The 25,725-nt window shown below is 44.9% G+C and overlaps 1 protein-coding gene across 2 annotated transcripts; it reads left to right on the forward strand.

Annotated features, from left to right (window-relative positions):
* Positions 1-25,725, forward strand: CDC42EP2 (CDC42 effector protein 2). 2 transcript variants are annotated; one of them, XM_030569422.1, is made up of 3 exons: positions 1-161; positions 15,633-15,706; positions 21,938-25,725. In XM_030569422.1, exon 3 carries the CDS (start codon positions 22,559-22,561, stop codon positions 23,276-23,278), a length of 720 nt encoding a protein of 239 aa, XP_030425282.1. In that variant the 5' UTR covers positions 1-161; positions 15,633-15,706; positions 21,938-22,558; the 3' UTR covers positions 23,279-25,725. The 2 variants fall into 2 exon arrangements, with proteins under 2 accessions (XP_030425282.1, XP_030425281.1); XM_030569421.1 differs by lacking the exon at positions 15,633-15,706.

The following is a 25,725-nucleotide window of genomic DNA, read 5'->3' on the forward strand; positions in this document are numbered from 1 at the left end:
GGGAGCAGCCCTCGCTGAACACATTGCAGGCAGCGCGCTGTGCATTGGCTCAAGAAGACGCAGGGTGGGGAACAAGGGAAGGAAGAACCCGCTGCTGCTCACTCAGTTGCTGGCTGCACCTCGGAGCAGGAGCCTCACTGCCACCAGCAGCCCGGCTAAGGGTGAGTACCGGGGAGGTGGAGTGAGTGGCTGTCGGGTTTTTTTGGTAGCTCTCCCAAAACTTTGAAGGATGCGTGTGTGAGGGTACTTGGCAGTGCCAGCTAATACACTGACTGCAGCAGTTTCACTTGCCACGGAGCCCGAGACGGGAGTTTCGGAAGAGCCCAAGAAGCTGTGCTTGGAGTCAGGCCTCTTGGGTTCTGTTCCCAGCTGTGAGAGGAGAGTGGGGGTCAGGACACTTGGGCTCTGGTCTCACTTATGTTAGGGGCGTGTGGATGAGTGGTTAGAGCAGAGTGGGGCTGGGAGTCAGCACTCCTGAGTTTTATTCATGGCTCTGGGGGGTGGGGTTGGGGCTGTGATAGTGGAATATTTTCTTTGCCTCGGTTTCCCTGTTTGTAAAATGGGGATAATTTCCACTGCCAGAATGTGTGCATGAGGCCAAGAATGTCTGAGTTGCTTTGAGGCCCCAGAAAGAGGGCAAAGTCGTAGCTTTCTGAACCAGGAGGGCAGTGTTTTTTCTTGCAGTGTAAGTTGGTAGCTGCTACCACTTTTCTTCCTTGTCAAGGGCAGCGGGCCTGGCACTGAAACGGGATCCCTCTCCTTCTGGCTCATTCCATCTGTTAACAAGCAGGGCTGACTTTCCATGGTATTTGGCTTAAGGGAGTGAAATCTGTAATCAGTAAAACTTGTTAAATTTGCTCTTACTGCTTGCAACTAGAGGGGAGGGGGAAGAAATTAATTATCTCACATTTTAAATTGAGCTGCGGAACTTAGTAACTGCCTTTTAAATTTAGAGCTGGACTTCAGGGTATCATTTACCCATCGTCTTCTATATAAAGCTCTGGTTGTCTCCCATGAGGTTTTTTTTACCACCTATGTAACATGTCTACATCTAGCACGATCTACATACAGCAACCTGCCTTATATAATTTTAGAAGCCAGCTGTGAAGTTTATAACTATCTTTAGATTAAGTTTGGCAAACTGAGCTGCTTGAAATAGATGTCACGTTCCGGATGATGGGATAAAGGATTGATTCTCACTTTTAGACCTCTTGACACTGGCAGAGCAGAGTAAAGGGCCTTGGAGTAAATGAGAAGCAGGCCTTATGGATCTTAAATAAGTGACATAGTAGGGGATAGCTGGGGAACCATGCAGGTGTAAATCTGAAGTAATTCCAGGGGGCTCCGTTTGCTCTTGTGTTACTGGGAGTGGAATCCACCCTAATACAAGAATATTGAAATTACCATCCAGTCCAGGATCCTGCCTCCAACATTGTCCAGTACCAGCTGCTTCAGAGGAAGATGCCAGAAACCCGTAGATGGCAATTATGGGAATACTTGACCCAAGGGGAAACCTTCTTCTCACCCTAATGGTTAGAGGTTGGCTTATATCTCATTAATGATTGTCACTAGTAGGTGCCCAGTAAGACAGGGTGTTGCTAGTTTTCGGAGGACCCCTCTTCCAGAGTCATAGAATTGTAGGACTGGAAGGGACCTTGAGAGGTCATCTAGTCCAGTCATCTGCACTCATGGCAGGACTAAGTATCTAGACCATCCCTGACAGGTGTTTGTCTAACCTGCTCTTAAAAATCTCGAATGATGGAGATTCCACAACCTCCCTAGGCAATTTATTCCAGTGTTTAATTACCGTGGCAGGTGAAAAGTGGAAATAGCCAAGTGGCAAAGAGAGGGGAAGAGCCTAGAACCCACCTCTCCAGATACTCAGCGCAGCATCGTAGCCACTAAACAGCATTACTTTGTTCAGTGTATCTTACAGTTAGACACGTTTTACGGGTTTTTGTCACCCAGTCTCACGTTTGGGCCTAACTTCGCCCTCTTCATAGTTTCCCCCACATCCTTAGATGATTCTCTCCTCTCTAAGGAAGATGATCATTACAGTTGCCTTCATCCTCCAACTGGCCAAGGCAAGAATGCAGGTTCCAATGACTTTGGTGTTCTGTAACTTGGCCAACAAGAGGTGCTTGCAATGGGAATAGCTGCCAGTCCCCAGAGTCCTGAGCTTGCATTGCCTGGCTGCTTGATAGCTGAGGTGGCTGGCATACTATGTTACTGGCTACCAACTCACCTAATGTCTTGGGCGTCCTGGAATAAATAACTTCTTAGGATTGGCTTTGCTTCCAAAGCCTGCCTGCCTTGCTATACCAATCCCTCCCCAACTCTGTGGTGGGCTAATATGGTGTCTCCTGGCATCTTTCTGACTAGTGGTCTTCCAGGAGAAGGGTAGTTCTGAGTGCTTCATCTCCCTTGTGGGACTTGCACATACATTTCATTGTCCAAATCCTTTGTGGGCAGGACTAGCTTGGAGTCAACAGCAGGGGAAGCCAGTGAGGGGAGGAGACACAGAACAAGGGAAGAGAGATTCCAGGGCAGGTTGTCAACTTCAAGACTCAGAGGTCCCTTGAAGAGAATCTTCTTTTCAAATTGTTTTGCGACAGAATAATGTTGGTAGGGTGGGCTCAAAGGATTGGTTTTATTTTTTGGGGGGGGGGGGGGGCATTTACTGGATGATATGGAGGATGAGGTTGTGTGGGCTGTATCCACGCTACAGATAAATCTATCTTGGGTATTTTTAAAACATTCCTCTATAGGGCAAAAGTTTTCCCTGGAGCACTAAACAAACAGTGTTCTGTGAGGGGGATGAGGGATATGACTCTTCATGTAACTCGGAGACCTTTGTGGGGCTGGAAAGGTGAAACTTCTTTTAAGATGGTCCCTGACAGATACAGCCATCTAGTGGATGTATGGGAGAGCCAGGTGGATTCTCTGCTAAGGAATGTGAGTCCCTTAGCATGCTTCCAAACTCTGTGCTTACATGTATAAGAAAACCAGCCAGCACAAGACTTCCTATTCCTTCAGGGGGGAAAAGGAATATTTTAATCTAAGGCCTTGTTTATATTGGGGTGTTAGCCATTGGTGCAAGCCCCTCTGTAGATGTGTTTTACATGATTTCCACCACTGCAGTTTACCCTGAGGATAAGCTGCATTGGTGTAAATAGTGTCTACACAAGGAGTCAGTCTCCTTGTTGCCTTTCACCTTGTGTGGTAATTTATAGTGGTGCAAATCATTCACTGCTCTGACTAAGGCCTGGTCCATACTACGCTGTTAAACCGATTTTAACAGCGTTAAATCGATTTAATGCTACACCCATCCACACTACACTGCTCTTTATATCGATTTAAAGGGCTCTTTAAATCGATTTCTGTACTCCTACAAAACGAGAGGAGTAACGCTAAAATTGATATTACTATATCGATTTGGGTTAGTGTGGACGCAAATCGACGTTATTGGCCTCATTCTTTTACAGTAGCTACCCACAATGCACTGCTCCAGAAATCGATGCTAGCCTCAGACCATGGACGCACACCACCGAATTAATGTGCCTAGTGTGGATGCGCACAATCGACCTTATAATATCTGTTTAATCAAATCGGTTTTAGCTAATTCGAATTTATCCTGTAGTGTAGACGTACCCTTAGTAACATTTTAAACACACCTTTGCTGCCTTCACTTTGATGTAAATGACTTCCCCAGCTGCAGGTCAGTGGAGAATCTGGCCCTAGGAGTTTGGACTGGTGCTAAGCTCCCAGATTCTGATCTTGCTTATACTAGTGTAAATCAGGAGCAGCTCCTCTGAATTAATTGGTGTAACACTGTGGCTTTTCACCACTGTATGTAAGTTCAGTATGTAGACAAGGCCTTAGTCTCAGAAGTTGAAGGATGTGAGTGTGTGTGCACAGGGGTGGGGAAGCTGATTCTCCCTTGTATGCACATCATGGAGTCATTTAACACCTGTGCAGACTAGGTGCAAAACTCTACTGCTAGCTGCCATGGTTCGCCACTGTATTTCTCCTGTTCTGTATCAGTGTCATTGAACTGAAAATGGAGTCACACTGGCATAAACCTGGGGTAATGCTGTGGCTAATCAGTGTGAATGAGTGGAAAACTCTGATCTGGGTAGTGGCTTATATCCACTCTCCACAGGTATTAATGACTATACAAACCACCAGGTGGGGAGAGGGCTGGAGGTAAAAGAGACTCAGGCCTAGTAGCTAGATCACTAGACTGGGATTTAGAAGAACTGGGTTCTATTCCTGGCTTTGCCCTGGCCTGCTGGGCAACCTTGAGGGAGTCCCTTTCCCCTCTCTGTGCCTCAGTTTCCCCATCTGTAAGAGGAGGATAATGATCCTGAGCTCCTTTGTAAAGTGCTCTGAGATCTACAGGTGATAAGAGCTAGGGATGATCATTCTTTTATAATTTAAGATTTTGCAAAATCAAGCTACTTGAATAACCAAAAATGGTTCCATGACTTTTTTTTTGGTTTAATTCCCATGCTAATAAATAAGCATTCCCTCACAGTGTTTACAATGCCAACACCGGAGCACGTACCAAGGAATCAATCTCTTGCTATTACTCTGATCCCGCTACTGCTGGAGACCCTGATTGTGCGATAGGATGGGATGAAGAATATGGCGGACAATACTGTAAGCTCTTTGGGGCAGGGCTGGCTCATTCTCTGTTTGATCAGCACTTAGCACAATGGGGTCCTGCTGCATGACTAGGGCTCCAAGGTGCTGCTGCAATATAAATACTAATCCCTAGCACATACCCAGTGCTTTTTATCAGTAGACTTCAAAGTGCTTTACAAAAGAGGGCAGAATCATTATCACCATTTTGCAGATGGGAGAAACTGAGGCACAGAGAGGGGAAGTGACGTGCTCAATGTCACCCAGCAAAGCAGTGGCAGAGCCAGGAGTTGAATCCAGGACTCCTGGGTCCTAGTCCAGTGCTCTATCTACTAGGCCACATTGCCTCTCCCTTACTAAATGGCAAGACTCCTGGGAGGTAGGTAAAGGGATTGCCTTATCCACGGCCATCTGCTGAGTTGGTGGTATAGCTGGGAGCAGAATCCAGTTGTCCTGACTCCCAGCTCAGACAGCAGTATTACACATTGACTTCAGTGGTGTTAACTCTTGATTTATCCTGACATGAGATCACAACTGGGCCCCCAGTACTTTAGCTGCAGGAGCAGGCTTGTATTAAGACACCTGCCTCTTTTTATTTTTATGTTGAGGAGAACCAAGTGTCTGGATAGCTGGAATTGCACCAAACCTGGTCCCCACCCAATTCCAGATGGTCCATCTCACCCTGTTACTGACCGTGAGGCACATTTTCCAAGTTGTACTTTTCTCCATCTCTCTCCTGGCATATACATCTGAATCTCATTTCATAGGTTTGGGGAGGGAACTCCTGGAGTTTGATCAAGACGATCTGGGTTCTCTTCCCAGCTCTGCACTAACTTGCTTTGGCATTTTCCCCTCTTACTCTTTGTCAATCTTGCTTGTTTAGATTATAAACTCTTTGGAATAGGGACTCTCTCTTACTATGACCAGCATTGTGTCATTGTTTCCTTGTATTCCCCCATCTGCCTATATCCATCTGTTGTCTCTTGTATTAGATCTAAGCATCTATGCTAGAAACTTTTGCCAGTACAATAATGTCAGTTAGGGGTGTGATTTCCCCTCTCCCCAGCTTATTTAGTTAATTGGTGTAAACTATACCAGCAAAAGCATGCTTGCCAGTATAAGCTGCATCTACATTAGGAAGGTTTGCTGGCATAACTGAATTTGTATCGCTATCCTGGCAAACCTTTTCAAGTGTAGACTAGGCCTCTGTACCTGTGCAGTGCCCTAGTACAATTATTATTTATTTGTATTACCAGAGTGCCCAGGAATCATGGTCATGGACCAGGTCCCTGTTGTGCTAGGTGCTGTACAAACACAGAACAGAAAGTTGATCCCTCCCCCGAGGTGCTTAGATCTAATACAAGAGACAACAGATGGATACAGGCAGATGGGGGAATACAAGGAAACAATGACACAATGTTGGTGAGCATGATAGATGGGCAGTGATCTCCGCATAATAGCGGTCTGATTGTTATCAAGTTGTTTGTAGGCCTCCCAGCAAAGGAGAGATTTGAGGAGGGATTTGAAGCGACAGTGAGGTGGCTTTGTGGATGTTTATAGAGAGCTCCTCCCAAACATGAGAGGCAACATGGGAGAAAGCACAAAGGGGATTGTTTGAAAATGTAATAAGTGGGTAACACAGGCATGCACCATGGGCCAATCAGAGGTGAGCATTGACAGCTCAACAGCAGATGAGACATGATAAATAGGGTGGGTTGGAGATTGTCCGGGAAGGGTCATGAAAGTGAATAGAAGCAGCTTATGCTTTATGCAGTGGAGGTATTCAAAGGGAGAGGTGAACTGTTAGAGTGACAGGCTAGGGAAATGATCTTTGCAGCCACGGGGCCCTATTTCCAGTTGGGGTCTCTTGGCAGTACAGTCATCAAAACAGTTAATAGCCATCTGTGATGTAACCTTTGGTTTTGTCTAGACGAGTAAGGTCTGATTCTCATTTGCACTAAAGTCCCTTTACACCACTCTGATAAAGTGAAGGAGCCCTAAAGTGAATGCGAAGGACCTGTTTACACTGCCAGAGCCTGATTAGTGTAAATGAGAATTGGCTTGATCTTGCATCATTACGTCATGGGAGCTTTACCAACTATTTCAGTGGGCACTGCATCACAATACTAACCACTGCTCCTTGAATACGCCAAGCGCCCTGTGCGTCAGCTCTCTGGGCGGGAGGCTCAATCACAGGATGCCTTTGTTTTGGGGGCAGGCACTGAGGCCATTGAATCTCTGATGGGAGGGGTCTCTATTAGCCTGTCAGAGCAGGTGCTGCAAGGAGCCGTTAAACTGAACCTCTCAGGCTGCCCCAGGAAGGAAAGACAAAAGGGAAACGGTTTGCCAGTAACAGGCACAAACAGGGCTAGGCTGCTATTTTTATAAAGAAAAGGGTGTGGTGCGCATTACAGAAAGGAATGTGATGTCATTCCCTGTGGGAGTTAGGAGGGGGATACAAAGATGTTCTCTGTTTTGTTACAATAGCCATTGAAATACAGAGATCTAAGCTGATCATGTTAATGTTTCAGGGTAGAATCTTTAAGGAGTTCAAGGAAATTAGGTTCCTTAGCCTCCTTTAAAAATCCCAGTCTAAATGATTGCCGAACATTTATATGGCTCTCCTGTGTGCAGCCATGTTGGGTTGGAGGTTTCCTTTCTGACATTATCCAGTAATAAAACACTGCAGTTTTATACATACCTTCCCCTCTCCTTACTAAAACAGTCTAGGACTGGTGACCCTAGAATAATAATAATTAATTAATACCTAGCTCTTCAAGAGCTCTTCATCCAGATGTCTCAAAGTGCATCAGTGTCATTCTCATTTTACAGATAGGCTTGGGAAGTCACTTGGCTAAGGTTACCCAGCAGGCCAGTGGCAGAGCCAGAAACTGAACTCAGGTTCCATCAGCCCCATATAACAGCTATAACTGTACAGTCCTGCCAGTGACAACCATAGTAGCAGCAGGAGGTGATAATATTGTGGGGCATGTTATATTCCTTTTCCCCCTTCACTTGGGAGTCAGAGCTCAGTGAGAAATCACCATTTTTGCTTAGCAACTTGAGTTCTGCAAAGCTTGTTTGTTTGTTGTTGCTGTTCCTTTCTCAACTAATGTTGCTAGGCTGGGCAGCACGCAGCTACACGGACTGTATTGTGCAGAGAATGGGGCAGAAAGGAAATTAGATTATTATTGAATGACAGCAGGTTCATTTGTTAAGGACTTATTCTGGTCATTTGACTGACTGGAGATTTTTGGTTATTTTTTTAGGATTGAGATTTTCAAAAGCAGCTCCCGTCCAGTCCACTCCCACCTCTGCCTAGCTAGAGCTTAGAAGGATCTTTGTATGTAAATCATTCCAGAGATCAGGCTTATCTAATACTAAAAATTAGCACTCACTAGGCCTGACTATGATGTCACTTGTGGTCATGTTAATCAGGAATAACACCACTGAAGTCAATGAAGTTGCTTTGGTGTAAAACTAATGTGAGATCAGAATCAGACCCTGTATGTAACTCCACTGACTTCAGTGGAGCCACTCCTTATTCACATCAATGTAAATTAGGTCCAAAGCAGGGCAATAATGAGTCTTATTTTACAGAAAGGGAAACTGAGGCACACACAAACAATTTGTTCTTCTCACAGCCTCAGGCTCTCAACGCTGTGCTTGGACAGTGCCTCTACCACTAGTCCAGAATAAGAGCTATGCCTAATGGGTGGACAAGAACTACAGCTGATGTAAATTGACACAGCTCCATTAAAGTTAATGCAGCTATACTGATTGAGATCTGCCCCTGTGCTTTTAGGGTAAGTAAGCGAAGTCTTGCGGCAAAAACTGCACACAAATCCAACTCCAGGTATAGCCATGCACACTGCTCCAATAGCACTGTTGCTCCTTTTTGACTCAAACAGTTAAAGTTTTAGGGGCCTGAGGATGTTCCAGCTGGAAGCAGAAATTGATCTAGTCTTGTATTTTCTTTGATATAGTTTTGTATATTTACAAAGAATGGACAAAGTCCTGAGTCTGTGAATCCAGAAGGAATCAAATAGCAGGGAACAGCTTCCTTTGCTCACAGCACCAAGAACATGCTTTTCTGCCTGCTCCCCTGACCCAAAAACTTCTCCCCAGGTTTCTTCCAGGGACAGCCACACACATTTTCAGCTGCTTCTTCAGTCTCTTTCTCTCTCTCTGGGGGTATGTCTACACTGCAAGTGCTATAGTAGCACAACTGCAACACTCCAGCTACAGTGCTGTGGTGATGTAATGTAGCAGACACTTGGTAGAGCAATGGAAGGGGGTTTTTCCATGGCTGCAGTAGCAGTAAATTCACCCCCTGGAGAAGCAGTAGCAAGGTTGACAGAAGAATTCTTCCATGGACCTAGTGGTGTCTATGCTGGGGCTTCTGTTGTGTTAACTATGTTTCTCAGGGATGTGTGAATTTTTCACACCCTTGGGCAACATAGGTAGGTCGACCTAAGTTTTAGGTGTCAACCAGGCCCCTGTCTTTCCTAGTTTTTGTATTCGGCCTCCCCCACAACCCCCTATACCAAAATAATACTCAGCCAAAAGCCCCTGGGCAGATTCACAGTTCACACATTTCTTTTGTTGTGGGTGGGGGTTTTAACTCAACCCATAACAAGGTTCCACTCTGTCCATAACAATACCTGCCCCCAGGTTTGCTCCTTGTCCCAGTGAAGCCTTTAGTGGTGGCACTTAAGAGCCCATCCCAAACAGAAATTTTTAAAAGTAAATTTAAAATGATACAAGGTTAACTGTTTACACATATACAGTGTCTTTTTGTTGAGAAGGTTTCATATCACCAGCCCGAAACAATTTTATTCCCACTCAGATCCCTTTGGGGCTTTTCTCTCCCTGGATTGCCTTTCAGTGTTCTGCTGAGGTTGTTTCTGTGGAATTTGATGGCTGAGGCAGAGCCTGGTCATTTTGTTCTAATGAGGAATTCATCTCTGTAACAACTTTTCCAGTTTCAATCGCCACAGCTAGGGCTTGTCTACACCATGCAGCTTTTAGTGACACAGCCTTGTCGATAAAAGTCAGTGTGTGAAAACACTCTTTGTTGGCGCTTTTGCCGACAAAATACTTCCAGCCCTGTGAGCAGCGTTAGCTTTGTCGCATGCCGACAGAGCTGCGTTCACACTGAACTTTGGGTTGGCAAAACTTTTAAGCGGGGGGGCTTTAAGTACCCGTGAAAGACAAAAATGTTGTCGACAACTTTGCAGTGTAGACATACCCCTACCTTCTCAGATTCAGGGGTTGCCAAGCTGAAATTCTGTCATTCTGTCCCCGATATCTTCTCAGATGGTCCTGATGGATAACTTCTGGGCTTACTCCTGGGATCTAACCATACCATGGACACCACTTCATTTATTTGTGTCAAGATGGCATATGGTCCCTCCCAAAATTCATCCAGTTTAGGACTTCTGTCATTCTTCCTTCAAGGATTGTGCAGCCAGATCATGTCTTCTCTTTAAAAAGTTTCTACATATGCCTTTTTATCATAGAGCCTTTTCATTTTGTCAGAGGCCTCAAATGTTCCCTAACAAAGGTGTGAACTTTTTCAATTTTGGGTTTTAGGGTTTGCACACAGTCCAAATGGTTCAAATCCCTTTGTTCCACTTCAGAAACTCCATACAAGAGGTTGCTTTAGCTCCTGCCCAAACGTGAGGCATGCTGGAATACACTTTGTACTGTCATAGCTGTTCTATAAGGGCTTGTCTACACTTGAAATGCTACATAGGCGCAGCTGCAGCGGGTAGGATTTCAAGTGTAGATACTACTTATGCTGATGAGAGGGTTTCTTGTGTTTGGTGTAGGTGGTAGCTAGGTTGATGGAAGAATTTTTCTGTTGTCAATGGTTTTCAAACTTTTTTGCTAGCGACCAGTTGAAGAAAAGTTTTGATGCCCATGACCCAACGGAGCTGGAGACAAGGGGTTAGGGGCGTGGGAGGGGCTCAGGGCTGGGGCAGAGGGTTGGGGTACAGGGGTGAGGGTTGAGGCCGGAAATGAGGGATTCAGGGTGTGGGAGGGGGCTCTGGGTTAGGGGGTTGGGCTGTGAGAGGGAGTCAGGCTCTGGTCTGGGGGTGCAGGATCTTGCTGGGGCTCGGGATGAGGAGTTTGGGGTGCAGGAGGGGGTTCTGGGTTAAGGGGGCTCAGGACTGGGGCAAAGGGTTGGGGTGTGGAAGGGGTAAGGGCTCTGGGCTGGGGTGCAGGCTTGCTGAGGATGAGGAGTTTGGGGTGCAGGAGGGGGCTCTGGGTTAAGGGGGGCTCAGGACTGGGGCAGGGGGTTGAGGTGTGGAAGGGGTCAGGGCTCTGGGCCTGGGGTGCAGGCTCTGGGGTGGGGCTACGGATGAGGAGTTTGGGGTGCAGGAGGGGGCTCTGGGTTTGAGGGGGGGTGGGATGTAGGCTTACCTCCAGAGACTCCCAGACAGCAGCGCAATCGGGGTGCAGAGGCAGGTGGCCAGCAGCCAGTCCGGTTTCTAGACAGAGGCATGCAAGTGGCTTAGCGCAGCTCTCACTCACAGGCACTGCCTGCCCAGCTGGCCAATGGGAGTGTGGAGCCAGTGCTCAGGGTTGGGGTAGTGCGCGGAGTCCTGTGGCCCCCCTGCCCAGGAGCTGGACATGCTGCTGGCTGCGCTGTGCCCTAGAAACAGTGTCGGAACAGGTAGGGACCAGCCTGCCTTAGCTAGGTGGCACTGCTGACAGGACTTTTAATGACCCAGTTGGCAGTGCTGACCAGAGCCGCCACGACCCAGTGGCTTACATTCCGCGACCCAGTACTGGGTCAGGACCAGCAGTTTGAAAACTACTGGTCTGTGCTGTGGGTTAGGTTGGCTTAACTACATTTCTTGGGGTGGTGGATTTTTCACTCTCCTGAGCCATCAAAAGGAATGGGATATGCTGGTTCCCGTCCCTTTGGTGCTGTTTTGCAAAGTTAGCGAGCTGACATTCCCCCAACCCTCCCGGCCAAGCCCTACTGAAGCTTTCCACCATCCCATCAGATTGTAGGTGTGAGTTTTGTGGATGTCTAGAATCTCAGAAACCTGTTGAAACACTTTGGATTCAAAGTCTCTCGATATGTGTGTAACCCAAGACTGCAGATCTGGTGAAGAATTCATTCATTAGGACCCCTGCAATTTTCACAGCCTCTTGATTTTTTTATTGGGTAAGCGTAGACCACTTTGTGAAGTAGTTCATTAGCTAATAGCTACCAGCCGGTATTGATTGTCAGCCTCTGTCAGGCAAGGGTCCCAAGAACATCAATGGTAATGCACTCCGTTGGTGTCCCCTCAAGATAGTACTGCAAAGGGGCTCTCCCTGTTTCACAGGGACCATCTTCGCAATGCAAACAGCATATTTCTTGCACCAACTGTCTTGGCTGCTTTTTACCCAGTAGAACTTATCCCTTAATTTGTCAAAGGTTTTTGCAACCCCAAAACGTCCTGCAGTTATAAGATCATGACATAACCTTAAGACCTCCTTTTTCAGTGTACCAGTACTCATCATCTTCTAGTTTCTCCCATCACCTCTAAAATATTTCATTTTTCAATTCTAAGCTTTCCCACTGTGACCAGAAAGATTTTACTATGAGGAGACACTACATTCCAGGGTGGATACATTTTCCAGTTGATTTTCCAATAGGCCCTATCCTGTATCTGGGGGAAGTTTTTAGTTGCGCTGGAGTCCATTTCTGCTACCTCTTTTCCCAGTCTTTTTGGTGGATGAACCAGGCATAGAGGCATTTCTGAGCATTAGATTAGAGGAAAGGAGTAGAGGCACTCCCATTCCCTTGAGCAGCTAATTCCTTGCTCTCCTGCTTGGGGCAGTGTTTGCAATTAGCTTCGCAAGAGACCTGTCTGGACAAGGGCATCAGCATTACCATGCTTATGGCCATGCCTCTCTGTGATTGCAAAATTGTAACACTGCAGTTTCTTCAACCCCCTGGCAAGCTGTCCCTCAAGATTCCTGAATCTAAAGAGCCGTTGCAGGTCTGTCCTGACCATAACCTTCCTCTCACACAGGGTGATGAAAATGTTCTATAGATTTAACCACAGCTAGGAGTTCTTTTTTGGGTGGTGTCATAATTTCTCTCAGAACTGCCCCCAATCTGTAAGCACTAGCATCTGTGTCCAGTATGAAAAGGGTTTTGAATCATGGGTGGGCCAAGACGGGACTGGTCAGAAGAGCCTTTGTCGATTCTGAAAATACTACATCGTACTCTGCTGATCAGTGAAGTGGTTTCCCTTTCTCACCCAACCCGGGCAGTAGTTTTGCAATATTGGCAAATCTGCAAATAAACCTTCAGTAACAGGAGCAGAGCCCTGTAAAACACTGCACATCGGAGAGTGTCTGGGGAACTGACTAGCTCTGTACAGCCACAGTTTTCTTCTGGTCAGGGGAAATTCCTCCCTTGCTAATTGTGTGCCCACTGCACAGTTGCCAACTTTCACACGATACATAAACACCCCAACTTTCACAATAAGCCAAAAATCATTTCAAAACAAGCCAATCCCTAAGAATCCCAACATACTATGTAACTAGATCCCTCCGGTGTGCAGTCTGGATCTGTGGTGGGCCCGCTGTGCACCCGAATCTCTCCCCCCCCCCCTTGCCAGCAGAATAGTCTAAGGGCTGGTCTACACTAATGTAGTAAGTCGATCTAAGTTACACTTATAATATAGATATAACTTAGGTCAATTTACAGCAGCGTCTACACTGCGCAATGTCGACAGAAGATGCTCTTCTGCTTGCTGGGAGCCAATCAGAAAAAAGAAGCTACAAGCTACAAGCCAAAACTTAGCCAACAAGCAACTCACAGGCCAATTAAGCCAAAAACACAATTTCTGTGTTTTTTCTGCACGTTTGGCATGGCTGGCTCACGGCAGATTACCTCTTTTTGGAACCAGTCACATTTCTTTGGGTTCAGTTTCAAATTGGCCACCTTCAGCTTATCACAGACCGTTAGAAAATGTTTTAGTCCCTGCTCAACTCTTTAAGCATGCACCAGAATATCATCTAGGTATAATAGACAGGCTGAGAGGGCATCCCACATAATACCCTCTCCATTAGCCTCTTAGTGCACAAACCGAAAGCCACCACTTTAAATTGCCACAAGCCTTGTCCTGCTGTGAAAACAGTTTTTCCCCTTTCTTTTGGATCCACTTCCACTTGCCATACCCACTTTTTACAGCATCCAGGTTATCATTTAATTTTCTACAGTCCACACAGAATCTGGTGCTGCCATTCTTTTTCTTAACCAGAACGATGGGTGAGCCCCAACGACTGGTTGAAGACTTGATATGCCTTCCATTCCTGATACCTTTTCTCAATGGCCTGTAGTGCCTCTTCCCTTTTAGCTTCTGGCAACCGGTGAGATGGCTGTTTAATGGGTTGGTTTCCCCCAGTATCAATCTTGTGTTGGACCAGTTGAGTAGAATCTATAGCCTTGTTGGATAAGGAGAACAATTCTTAATTTCTAACCAGAAAATCTTAAGCCATGTCAGTGCTACTGGCTAAACTGGCACTGGTGCGATAGATGCAACGGTGCCGGTTTAGAGAGTCTGGTGAAGTCACGCTAAGTCAATGGGAGAGCGCTCTCCCCTCCACATTTGTACTCTACCTTCCTGACAGTATGTCCAGACTACCCGCCATATCGGTGGGTAGCGATCGATTTTTTCAGGGATATCATCTAGACGTGATATATCAATCCCCGAACACGCTCCCGTCGACTCCGGAACTCCACTGGAGCAAGCGGCGGTAGCGGAGTCAACACGGGGAGCCGCGGACATCGATCCCGCGCCGTGAAGACCCGAGGTAAATCAATCTAAGATACTTCGACTTCAGCTATGCTATTCACGTAGCTGAAGTTGCATATCTTAGATTGATACCCACTCCTAGCGTAGACCAGCCCTGAGAGGTGGAAGCTATGGTGACGGGAGAGCATCTCCTGTCAACATTGCGCAGTGTAGACACTGCTGTATATTGATCTAAGTTAGATCAACTTCAGTTACATAACTTGCGTAACTGAACTAGTGTAACTTAGATCAATTTACAGCATAGGTCAGCCCTCAGACTGTTCTGCTGTTCCCTGGGTAAGCGTACAGCACTGTGCTGGAACAAGTCCGACTCTGGGAGCTCACTTTCCCAATTGTCGTTTTCTTCCATAACAGTATTTACCAGATACCCAGCTCACATTTCGCAAGTGCAGTGCCTTTTCTCACTATTTGCTGTTTGTCAGAGTCATTCAGCAAAGGAAATGGGATCAGTTCTTGTTTCAGAACTACAAGAAAGTTAGGAGCTAAGATTCCCCTGAGAATACACATCACAGATCCTATACACACTCAGTAGCCAAACTCCCATTATTACTGTCTAGCTGCCCAGATCTAAACAAAAACTGGGGCTGATCCTTGTATCTCCAAGCTTTTCCCCTTCAGCTTAATGTCCCCCCATTTCTCAGACTAGGAGAGAAGCTTTCACTAGACACTTGTGATATTCTATCTTGGCCTTCCTTAAATGTATAACACTCCTTTTTGTGGCTAGTTTTGTCACAGGAACAGCATTTAACTGAATTGTTTTCCTTTAATATTTTTAATTATTGCCAATTTCCTTTGTACAAATAATATTTATCATTTGTTCCAATCATTTAATTTGTCGTGATCCAGATTAGAATCCTCCTTTCCATCGTATATATTAGAAACATAATTGTAGTTGCAGAGATCAAGGTAATCAGCTTCCATCTTCCTCACTAATAGCTGCTTCCTCTTCAAGATTCAAGTTCTGTAGCAAATTCCACAGCCTCTCGGAATGACTTTGACCTCCTTTTGTTGATACTGATCTGCAGGTCAGCATTCAGCTGAGCATCTACACATTGATCCATTACCCATCTATTGATATGTGGATATGCTAGGCACATAAGTCTCTGAGGTCCTCTGCTAGTTCAAGTGGGGTTTCTTCTTTCCCTTTTTTTCTAGATCTTAGCTGTGCCCTGGCTAGCTCAGATTGATGGCTGACTCCAGGTCTGGATAACTCCATCTCTTTTCTGAGGGTAAGTTCTGCAGCACTATCAGAGCTGGGCCACTCAAGCTGGACACTAGTAACCCCCCTTTCTGTCTATCTCACAGCATTGATTTGAGCTAGAATATTGAATTGAGCCAAATAAGCCTCCCAGCGAGTTTTCCCCTCAAAGATCGTAGGTTTTTGCATCACTGGAGCTGGCCCCTCAGGGACTTTGTGGGTTACAAACAGGGTAGACAACTGTTGTAAATGTCTGGTCTTACCAGAGTCCTCTGGCTGGCTTAATTTCTTATCCAGGCAGCTGTCTTCCACTGTGATCTGTGATGTTTTGGTTTTCTTTTGGAACTGAATTTTCAGCTCCTAGTCCTTGCTGCTGCTTATAGAATATTAGGGTTGGAAGGGACCTCAGGAGGCCATCTAGTCCAACCCCCTGCTCGAAGCAGGACCAATCCCCAGACAGATTTTTACCCCAGTTCCCTAAATGGGCTCCTCAAGGATTGAACTAACAACCCTGGATTTAGCAGGCCAATGCTCAAACCACTGAGCTATCCCTCTCTGTTAGCAAGTTTCAAGTTGGCTAAAGCTTTCCTGATCTCCACTATTTAATGGACAAAACCCCTGGTCTGTGGCACTCAGGTTACTGGTCACCTCTTTGACCTGTCTTGTCATTCCAGCCTGGAGCTTTGTAGCTGGGCTTCCCAACCTGTCTGAACATAAGGAGTTGTTGCTCCCACACCGATTTGACCTCTACCTGAAAATCAACCCTCTGCCCTTTCTGGAATCTTCCAGATGCTGCTTTACTTTCTGTTGTGATGCTTCAAGGTCCTATTTCAGTTCCTTTTGGCCATCTTTGATTTCTGCAAGCATCGTAATCATTTGCTCCATCTTGGTTCAACAGGAATACCAGCACACAATTTTTCTCCTTGGAGACTGGATCCCACTCTTGACCTCAGTGTTGCCCCTTTTTTACCTGAGCAGCTAGCCAAAGTTTTCGGACCCTGTGGATGTTCCAGTTGGAAGTAGAAATTGATGGAGTCTAGTATTTTCTTTGGTGCAGTTTATTTACAAAGAATGGACAAAGTCCTGAAACTCTGAACCCAGAAGGAATCAAATAGCAGGAAACAGTTTCCTTTGCTCACAGCCTGTTCCCCTGACCAAACACCTCTCCCCGGGTCTCTTTCAGCTGCTCCCTTAGACTCTCTCTGACTTCCTCAGTTTTTCTATTCTGCCTTCCTCCCTCACTCTCTCACCCCCCTGAAAAGAATAATCAGCAAAAAGCCCTGGGGTGAGTTCATAAACTTTTTGTCTTAGTTGGAAATTTTAACTCAATCTATAACAAAGTTTCACCCAGCTCATAACAATTACAGAATCATAGAATATCAGGGTTGGAAGGGACCTCAGGAGGTATCTAGTCCCAACCCCCTGTTCAAAGCAGGACCAATTCCCAACTAAATCATACCAGTCAGGGCTTTGTCAAGCCGGCCCTTAAAAAACCTCTAAGGAAGGAGATTCCACCACCTCCTTAGGTAACACATTCCAGTGCTTCACCACCCTCCTAGTGAAAATGTTTTCCTAATATCCAACCTAAACCTCCCCCACTGCAACTTGAGACCATTACTCCTTGTTCTGTCATCTGTCAGCACTGAGAACAGTCTAGATCCATCCTCTTTGGAATCCCCTTTCAGTTAGTTGAAAGTAGCTATCACACCCCACCCCCCCATTCTTCTCTTCTGCAGACTAAACAATCCCAGTTCCTTCAGCCTCTCTTCATAAGCCATGTGCTCCAGCCCCCTAATCATTTTTGTTGCCCTCTGCTGGACTCTTTCCAATTTTTCTACATCCTCCTTGTAGTGTGGGGCCCAAAACTGGACACAGTACTCCAAATGAGGCCTCATCAATGCCAAATAGAGGGGAATTATCACGTCCCTCAATCTGATGGCAATGCCCCTATTTATACAGCCCAAAATGCCATTAGCCTTCTTGACAACAAGGGCACACTGTCGACACAGCTTCTCGTCCACTGTAACCCCAAGGTCCTTTTCTGCAGAACTGCTGCCTAGCCATTTGGTCCCTAGTCTGTAGCAGTGCATGGGATTCTTCCGTCCTAAGTGCAGGACTTTGCACTTGTCCTTGTTAACTTGCTGGGAAGAATACTGTGGGAGACCATATCAAAAGCTTTGCTAAAGCCAAGAAATAACACATCCACTGCTTTCCCCTCATCCATAGAGCCAGTTACCTCGTCATAGAAGGCAATTAGGTTAGTCAGGCATGACTTGCCCTTGGTGAATCCATGCTGACTGTTCCTGATCACTTTCCTCTCCTCTAAGTGCTTCAGAATTGAGTCCTTGAGGATCTGCTCCATGATTTTTCCAGGAACTGAGTTGAGGCTGACTGGCCTGTAGTTCCCCAGATCCTCCTCCTTCCCTTTTTTAAAGATGGGCACTACATTAGCCTTTTTCCAGTCATCTGTGACCTCCCCTGATCACCATGAGTTTTAAAAAATAATGGCCAATGGTTCTGAAATCATATCTGCCAATTCCTTTAGCACCCTCAGATGCAGTGCATCTGGCCGCATGGATTTGTGCTCATCCAGCTTTTCTAAATAGTCCTGAACTACTTCTTTCTCCACAGAGGGCTGGTTACCTCCTGCCCATGATGTGCTGCCCAGTGCAGTAGTTTGGGAGCTGACCTTGTTTGTGAAGACAGAGGCAAAAAAAGCGTTGAGTACATTAGCTTTTTCCACATCCTCTGTCACTAGGTTGCCTCTCTCATTCAGTAAGGGGCCCAACACTTTCCTTGACTTCCTTCTTGTTGCTAACACACCTGAAGAAATCCTTCTTGTAACTCTTAACATCTCTTGCTAGCTGCAACTCCAAGTGTGATTTGGCCTTCCTGATTTCACTCCTGCATGCCTGAGCAATATTTTTATACTCCTCCCTTGTCATTTATCCTAACTTCCACTTCTTGTAAACTTCTTCTTTTTTGCGTTTAAGATCAGCAGGGATTTCACTGTTAAGCCAAGCTGGTTGCCTGCCATATTTACTATTCTTTCTACACATTGGGATGGTGTGTTCCTGCAACCTCAATAAGGATTCTTTAAAATACAGCCAGCTCTCCTGGACTCCTTTCCCCCTCATGTTATTCTCACAAAGGACCTTGCCCATCAGTTCCCTTAGGGAGTCAGTCTACTTTTCTGAAGTCCAGGGTCCATATTCTGCTGCTCTTCTTTCCTCCTTTTGTCAGGATCCTGAACTCAACCATTTCATGGTTACTGCCTCTCAGGTTTCCATCCACTTTTGCTTCCTCTACTAATTCTTCCCTGTTCGTGAGCAGCAGGTCAAGAAGAGCTCTGCCCCTAATTGGTTCCTCCAGCACTTGCACCAGGAAATTGTCCCCTATGTTTTCCAAAAAACTTCCTGGATTGTCTGTGCACCGCTGTATTGCTCTGCCAGCAGATATCGGGGTGATTTGAGTCCCTCATGAGAACCAGGGCCTGTGATCTAGTAACTTCTGTTAGTTGCCAGAAGAAAGCCTCGTCCATCTCATCCCCCTGGTCTGGTGGTCTATAGCAGACTCCCACCACGATATTACCCTTGTTGCTCACACTTCTAAACTTTAATCCAGAGACTCTCTCAGGTTTTTCTGCAATTTCATACCGGAGCTCTGAGCAGTCATACTACTCTCTTACATACAATGCAACTCCCTGACCTTTTCTGCCCTGCCTGTCCTTCCTGAACAGTTTAAATCCATCCATGACAGTACTCCAGTCATGTGAGTTATCCCACTAAGTCTCTGTTATTCCAAGCACATCATAATTCCTTGACTGTGCCAGGACTTCCAGTTCTCCCTGCTTGTTTCCCAGGCTCTTTGCATTTGTGTGTAGGCAATTAAGATAACTCGCGGATCGTCCTGCTTTCTCAGTATGAGGCAGGAGTCCTCTCCTCTTGTGCTCTCGTGCTTTCTCCCAGTATCCCACTCACCTCAGTGCTTTGGTCTCCCTTGGTGAACCTAGTTTAAAGCCCTCCTCACTAAGTCAGCCAGCCTGCTTCCTAAGATGCTCTTTCCTCTTTTCGTTAAGTGGAACCTGACTCTGCCTAGCACTCCTTCTTGGAACACCATCCCATGGTCCAAGAATCCAAAGCCTTCTCTCCGACACCATCTGCTAGCCATTTGTTGACTTCCATGATTCGATAGTCTCTACCCTGGCCTTTTCCTTCCACAGAGAGGATAGACAAGAACACCACTTGTGCCTCAAACTCATTTATCCTTCTTTCCAGAGCCACATAGTCTGCAGTGATTCGCTCAAGGTCATTCTTGGTAGTATCATTAGTGCACATGTGGAGAAGCAGGAAGGGGTAGTGCTCCGAGAGCTTGAGTCTCTGCAGTCTCTCCATCACATCGTGAATCCTAGCTCCTGGCAAGCAGCACACTTCTCAGTTTTCCTGGTTGGGATGGCAGATAAATGACTCAGTCCCCCTGAGGAGGGAGTCTCCAACCACCACCACCCACCTTCTTCTCTTGGGATCGGTGGTTGTGGAACTCCCATCCCTAGGACAGTGCATCTCATGCCTTCCAATCAGTGCTAATACTTGAAATGTTACTGTGAGAAGAGCTGCCCCAAAGGGAATCCTGCTTAATTCATTTGGCACAGGCTGACATTTAAAAACCATCCTGAATTTAAAAAAAGCTCTTGAGTTTTTAACAACATTGATATGTGCTGGCGACTCCCCCTCTCATTACTGCGTGGTGTGCACATCACATAGCTTCCCCTCTACCTTTGGCACAAAGTTGTTTCTTTTTAAATGTGGTTTTGCGGAGATCTTTTGATTGGGCTTTAAAATAGAAGGTAAAACAAACTCCCAGAGTCCAACAGAGCTTTCAGCTGGTTGTCTTGCATTTGTTTTTAAGTGGCTGCAAATGAAACATTGCAAATGTGGTTCACTTTGGAATGTTGAGTGACTCTCTTGCAAAATTCATCATGGCTTGGGATTGTCTGGAGGAGGAAGAACTGGCCTACAGTGTCTCAGCTGCTTGGCAGACGCTCTTCTTTTCTTTCCAGAAGTGCTGAGTATACTGAGCAAAGAGGTCTGCTTGCTCTGAATAGTTGGGTATTTGACTGGAGTGTAAACAGGCCTGTGGTCAATAGTATTTTATGTTTCTTCAGTTGTTTGCATCATGGTAGTGCCTAAGGCCTCAACTGAGAGCAGAGGATTATTGTGCAATGTGCTGTAGATATGTAGCAATAAGCAGTCCCTTCCTTGAAGAGATCATAATATTTGTCTTCAAAGAGCTTTACATGCATGAACTATTTAACCTGCCCAATACCCCTGTGGCTTAGGGCAGTGTTATGGTTCCTATTTTATAGTTTAGGGAAGCTGAGGCACAGAGAGGTGAAGAGATTTGTCCAAGCTTATGCACGGGGACTCAGTAGCAGAGCCAAGAATCGAGGAATTCCTGTCTCCCAGTCCTGTAGTTGTATTGTATCTTTCTTTCAAGTGGTATCAGTATCTGGTTAGTTGTCATTCATCCATCTGAAAGATGGATGAGGAGATGGGAAGCTTTTTGAAACTTAGGAACATAAAAATTGTCAAACTAGATCAGTCCAGTGAATCCATCCAGCTCAGTATTCCCACAGTTCATGCTTTATCAGACCAGTGGGCCTATGTAGTCCAGTATCCTGGCCTCCTTCCATCAGATTCAGAGTCCCTTTAGCATAGTACTCCCACCACTGAGCTATGTCTGGTCAGTCATTGATCTGAGCTGTGTCCAGTACCAGATGCATCAGAGAAAGGTGTAAATTCCACGTAATAGGCAATTCTTCAGGGGCATACTTATGGGGGAAGGGCGAGATGTTAAAAAGCACCTATGTGGAAGCTCCTAAACCACTTAGGCACTTTGGAAAGTCTCACTTGATGTTTCTTCCCAACCCCAGGCACTTAGTGCTTGGTTTAAGACATGAAGGTTGCTCTAATTTACAATTATTTATCCTCACTAGCATAACTATGGATTATATTCTTGTTTGCATAAATGTCGATTTTTGTGTATTCTCCTAATCTCTGTGACTCATGCATACACATTGACTTGTGTAACTTGGTGCCAATCATGGAAAAGCAGAATTCATTTCAAAAGCTATGGTAATTTTAAAGGTTACTAGTGCTCCTTGAAATACATACTGAACTTTTCCAGCATAACTAAAAATGACTGATCTTGACTAAGATTAAAAAAAACTAACTATTTTTTGTTATTAATCTGTTTTATACAGTGTTTGACTGGAAGTGTTGTAAAACCTGGAATTATGAATGGCAGAGTCAGGGAATGGAAGTTCATACTCCTCTGCTGAGTTGACAAGTTTCATCTTCAAGAAAATTTAGAACAGAACAAATTGACTGGTGAAGCTGTGTGTTCCTAATCTCAGCCCCCACTGGGAACATGTCACTTGTGCAACTTCTTAACACGTCTCCATTCAGCCTTATCAAATATGAATCACCCTGGATTTAATACATTTTGTTGATTCCGACTTTAAGAGTTTAAGCTGATTTTTCTGAGGCAACAGATTTACTGATGAACTCTCAAAAGACATCACAAGTGCCTGGAATGAATTACTTGGGTCATTTTGTTATCTGTGACGTATCCAACAAACTTTGGAAAGAGAAACTGTGAGTGGCTGGAATTAATTTCCCTGAAGCATTTTGACAGTGAGAACTTTTTCTCCTACACGTTACTACTCCATTTATAAACATTTCTTTATAAAAAATGGCAGAAAACATTTAGATTATTTTGAAACCTGTGTTTTAGGATCCAAAAAGATACCCTCATCTGAGGGATTATTTTGATGGACTTGCCAGGCCAGCTCTGAATAGTAAAGGCTTTAGTAATCGGCAAGATGTCCACCAAGGTCCCAATCTACTTGAAAAGAGGCAGTAGGAAGGGCAAGAAGGAAAAGCTCAGAGATATCCTTTCTTCTGATATGATCAGCCCCCCCTTGGGAGACTTCAGACACACTATTCACATAGGGAGTGGAGGGGAGAATGATATGTTTGGGGATATTTCTTTCTTGCAAGGGAAATTCCACCTTCTACCAAGGACTGAAGGTAGCCTAGATTCTGACAGGGGCAGCCACTGTGGAGTGCCATTTGAGTTCTCAAGGACTGCTACCATCTCTGGTCATGAGCAACCATTTTCTGAAGCCCCCTCGCCACTCTTAAAGAATGCTATCTCACTGCCTGTCATTGGGGGTCCACAGGCTCTAATGTTGCCCTCTACCCAGGCCCCACCAAAGCCACCAAGGCTGCACCTTGATGATAAAGTTCAACCAGCTGTGCAAGGCAAGGAAGCTGTGTCAGAACTGACTTCATCCAAGGACAGCAGGACTTCTGAACCTATCTCTCATCTCTGCAGCTCCAATGAACTGTTTGCCATCCCTCAGAATGGGTTTGTTGAAGAGAAAAATAAGGATGAGTCCTTTATGTCCCATGCTGGTTCCCTGCTCTCCCTCCATGTGGATCTTGGGCCTTCTATCTTGGACGATGTCCTTCAGGTCATGGATAAACACCAAGCTGGGAAAGTGATACAAGATTCTGGCAGGCAAGAAATCCTGACATGAAAACTAAAGGGACTTCCGTGGGGAAAGACTTTAAAATGTTGAGTTTTGTAGATAAGAATTTCCCCCCCCAATATGGAATATGGTTAACTGGGCCAGTTTGAATTAGTGAAATTTATCCTGTTTGGAATCCCAATTGTGCATCTTATAGTAATAGGGTATTAAGCTTTTAGTATTGTGTTGCTTACTTTTCACCAATGCACACCATATCGACAGGTTTTTTTTATGTTGCTTTCTGCAGGCCTTTGAATGTTGCTCAGTACTGAAAAATGTATGAAACTATGATAAGTTCAGTATCAGCAATAAGTTGCTGCTTAGCAATAAGACCTCTAACTTACTGATATGAATAAATTTTAAGGGATATGACTCTTTTTTTAAAAGGATTGTGTCATTTTAAAGTATTTGTAGTGGGTGTGGTGTGAATGATGCCGTGGAATATCAAGAGTTTAATTCAAAATTATCCTGGTTCAGATTGAGAGACTATTTTACACAGAACTTTGTTAAAGTAGAGCCTGTGAGAGTGCCAGATCACTGAGGTCTTTGTTAAAGGAAAAAAAGATGTAGATGGGAGTATAACCACATATATAAGGGATTTCTCATTAGCATTGTAATCAAGATTCACTGTCCACATTAGTCATGTAACTCACCCAGAGATGTAGTACAACTCAATCAAGTTGATTCATGCTGTTCTGAATCAAACTGTCTTCCTATCTGTATTTACTATTTGAAAACCTGAACACTTGCTGTTTGCCAGATAACTTGAATTGTCAAATGGACTGTAAGCAATTTTTTTAACCTCTTTATTATGAATTTTTAAAATAATCTGCTACTTTACGAGTAAAGCAACTAGGAAAAAAATCCATTTGGCTTTGATGATGATCCTTCTTTATAAAAAAAAAAAAAGCTAGGAGTAAAAATTAGCAGACTGTATATTTTAGCAGATGTAGGCATAACTAGAGTCAATGATTGGAAGTTTAAGTCATCATACTTCAAGCTGGAAATAAGATGAAACTTTTCAACAGCAAGGATAATTAACCACTGGAACAGATTACCAAGGGATGTGGTAAATTCTCCATCACTTAGAGTGTCTCTCAGTTTGTAGACTCCAATTCAACCACAAATTGTTGAGTTTGATGCAGGAATTTGTGGGGACATTTTTTAGCCGGTGTTATGCAGGCTGTTGATGGTCCCTTCTGGCCTTAAAACTGATGGAAATCTAAATTCTGCTGGCATTAGAACTGCAGAAATAACCAAGACAACAGATGGTTCCATTTGCTCAAGTGGGTCATATGTTCAAAGTTGCCTAAAAGATTTGGACTCCCAATTCCCATTAAAATTCCCTAGGTGGTTTTTTAAATATCAGCCCTTGCTCTTATTTATTTATAATCCGTTAGTACCCTAGGTAGCAACTTTAGTCTATCTCAGTACTTGTGTATCATCATCATTAATGGACCATATACTTGTAACACTCCTGTGATGCATTGTCCCCATTTACAGCTGGAAGAACTGAGGCAAAAGATAGCTCAATGGACAGATTTTTAAAGGCGTTTAAGTTCCTTGCCAAGGTCACACAGGGGAATCCAGGAATTGAACCTAACACTCCAGAGTCTCAGTCTAGTAGCCATTCTTCCAGCCAGTCAAATATCAAGGCACTATGGTGCTAGGTATTATACAGACATTTTAATACAGAAGACCACTTCTGCCTCCACAATTTTACTATGTAAATACTGGACAGAACACACAACTGAGTGGGTAGAGAGGATGAAGGAATAATAAAAGAAACAGCATGTAGCAGAGAAATAGTAGTCTCCACTGTTACTAACCTAACCAGTGTCAGACAAGAATGATTTGTAGGTGTCATGGCAGAGGTAGGATATAAGGAAGGACTTAAAAGACTGCTCAACTAACCTCTGGGGGATGCCTTGTTGGAACAATATGGAATAATTCAGACTTGCATAGTTTTTTGGGCTAGGAATGGAAAAAGCCTGCTGGAGTTAGACACCCAAATCCATCTGAAATGTAATAGGAATTGGGTGCCTGACTCCCTTAAAATCCTTCCAAACACCCAGACGTGGGGTATGAGAGAGGACATAGGTGTTTATACTATCAGTTCCCTTTGACTCCAGGGTTCTAGTCCAATCTCTGGGAGGGGAATGTAGTTTAATGCTTAGGGCAAGGGACCTGGGAGTCAGGACTCTTGAGTTCTATTCCCAGCTCTGGGAGGAGGGTGTTGTCTTGTGCTTAGAAGCAGTGAGGACCCAGGACTCAGTGCTGTTCCTAGCTCTGCCACTGATTTACCGTGTGATCTTGGGCAAGTCACAACTCTCTCTTCCTCAGTTTCCCCATCTATAAATAGGGATTTAAAAAAATGTCTTCCCTTCACCACACATATCAAGGTTTGATGTATGTAAGAACCCACTGGATTAAAGGCAGTAATTAAGTTCAAAGCA

The sequence above is a fragment of the Gopherus evgoodei genome, chromosome 7 (genome assembly GCF_007399415.2).
Source record: "Gopherus evgoodei ecotype Sinaloan lineage chromosome 7, rGopEvg1_v1.p, whole genome shotgun sequence".
Taxonomy (NCBI): Eukaryota; Metazoa; Chordata; order Testudines; family Testudinidae; genus Gopherus; species Gopherus evgoodei.

Excerpts from the sequence above, each read along its gene's own strand:
- CDC42EP2 (XM_030569422.1), top strand. The coding sequence starts at position 22,559 with ATGTCCACCAAGGTCCCAATCTACTTGAAAAGAGGCAGTAGGAAGGGC.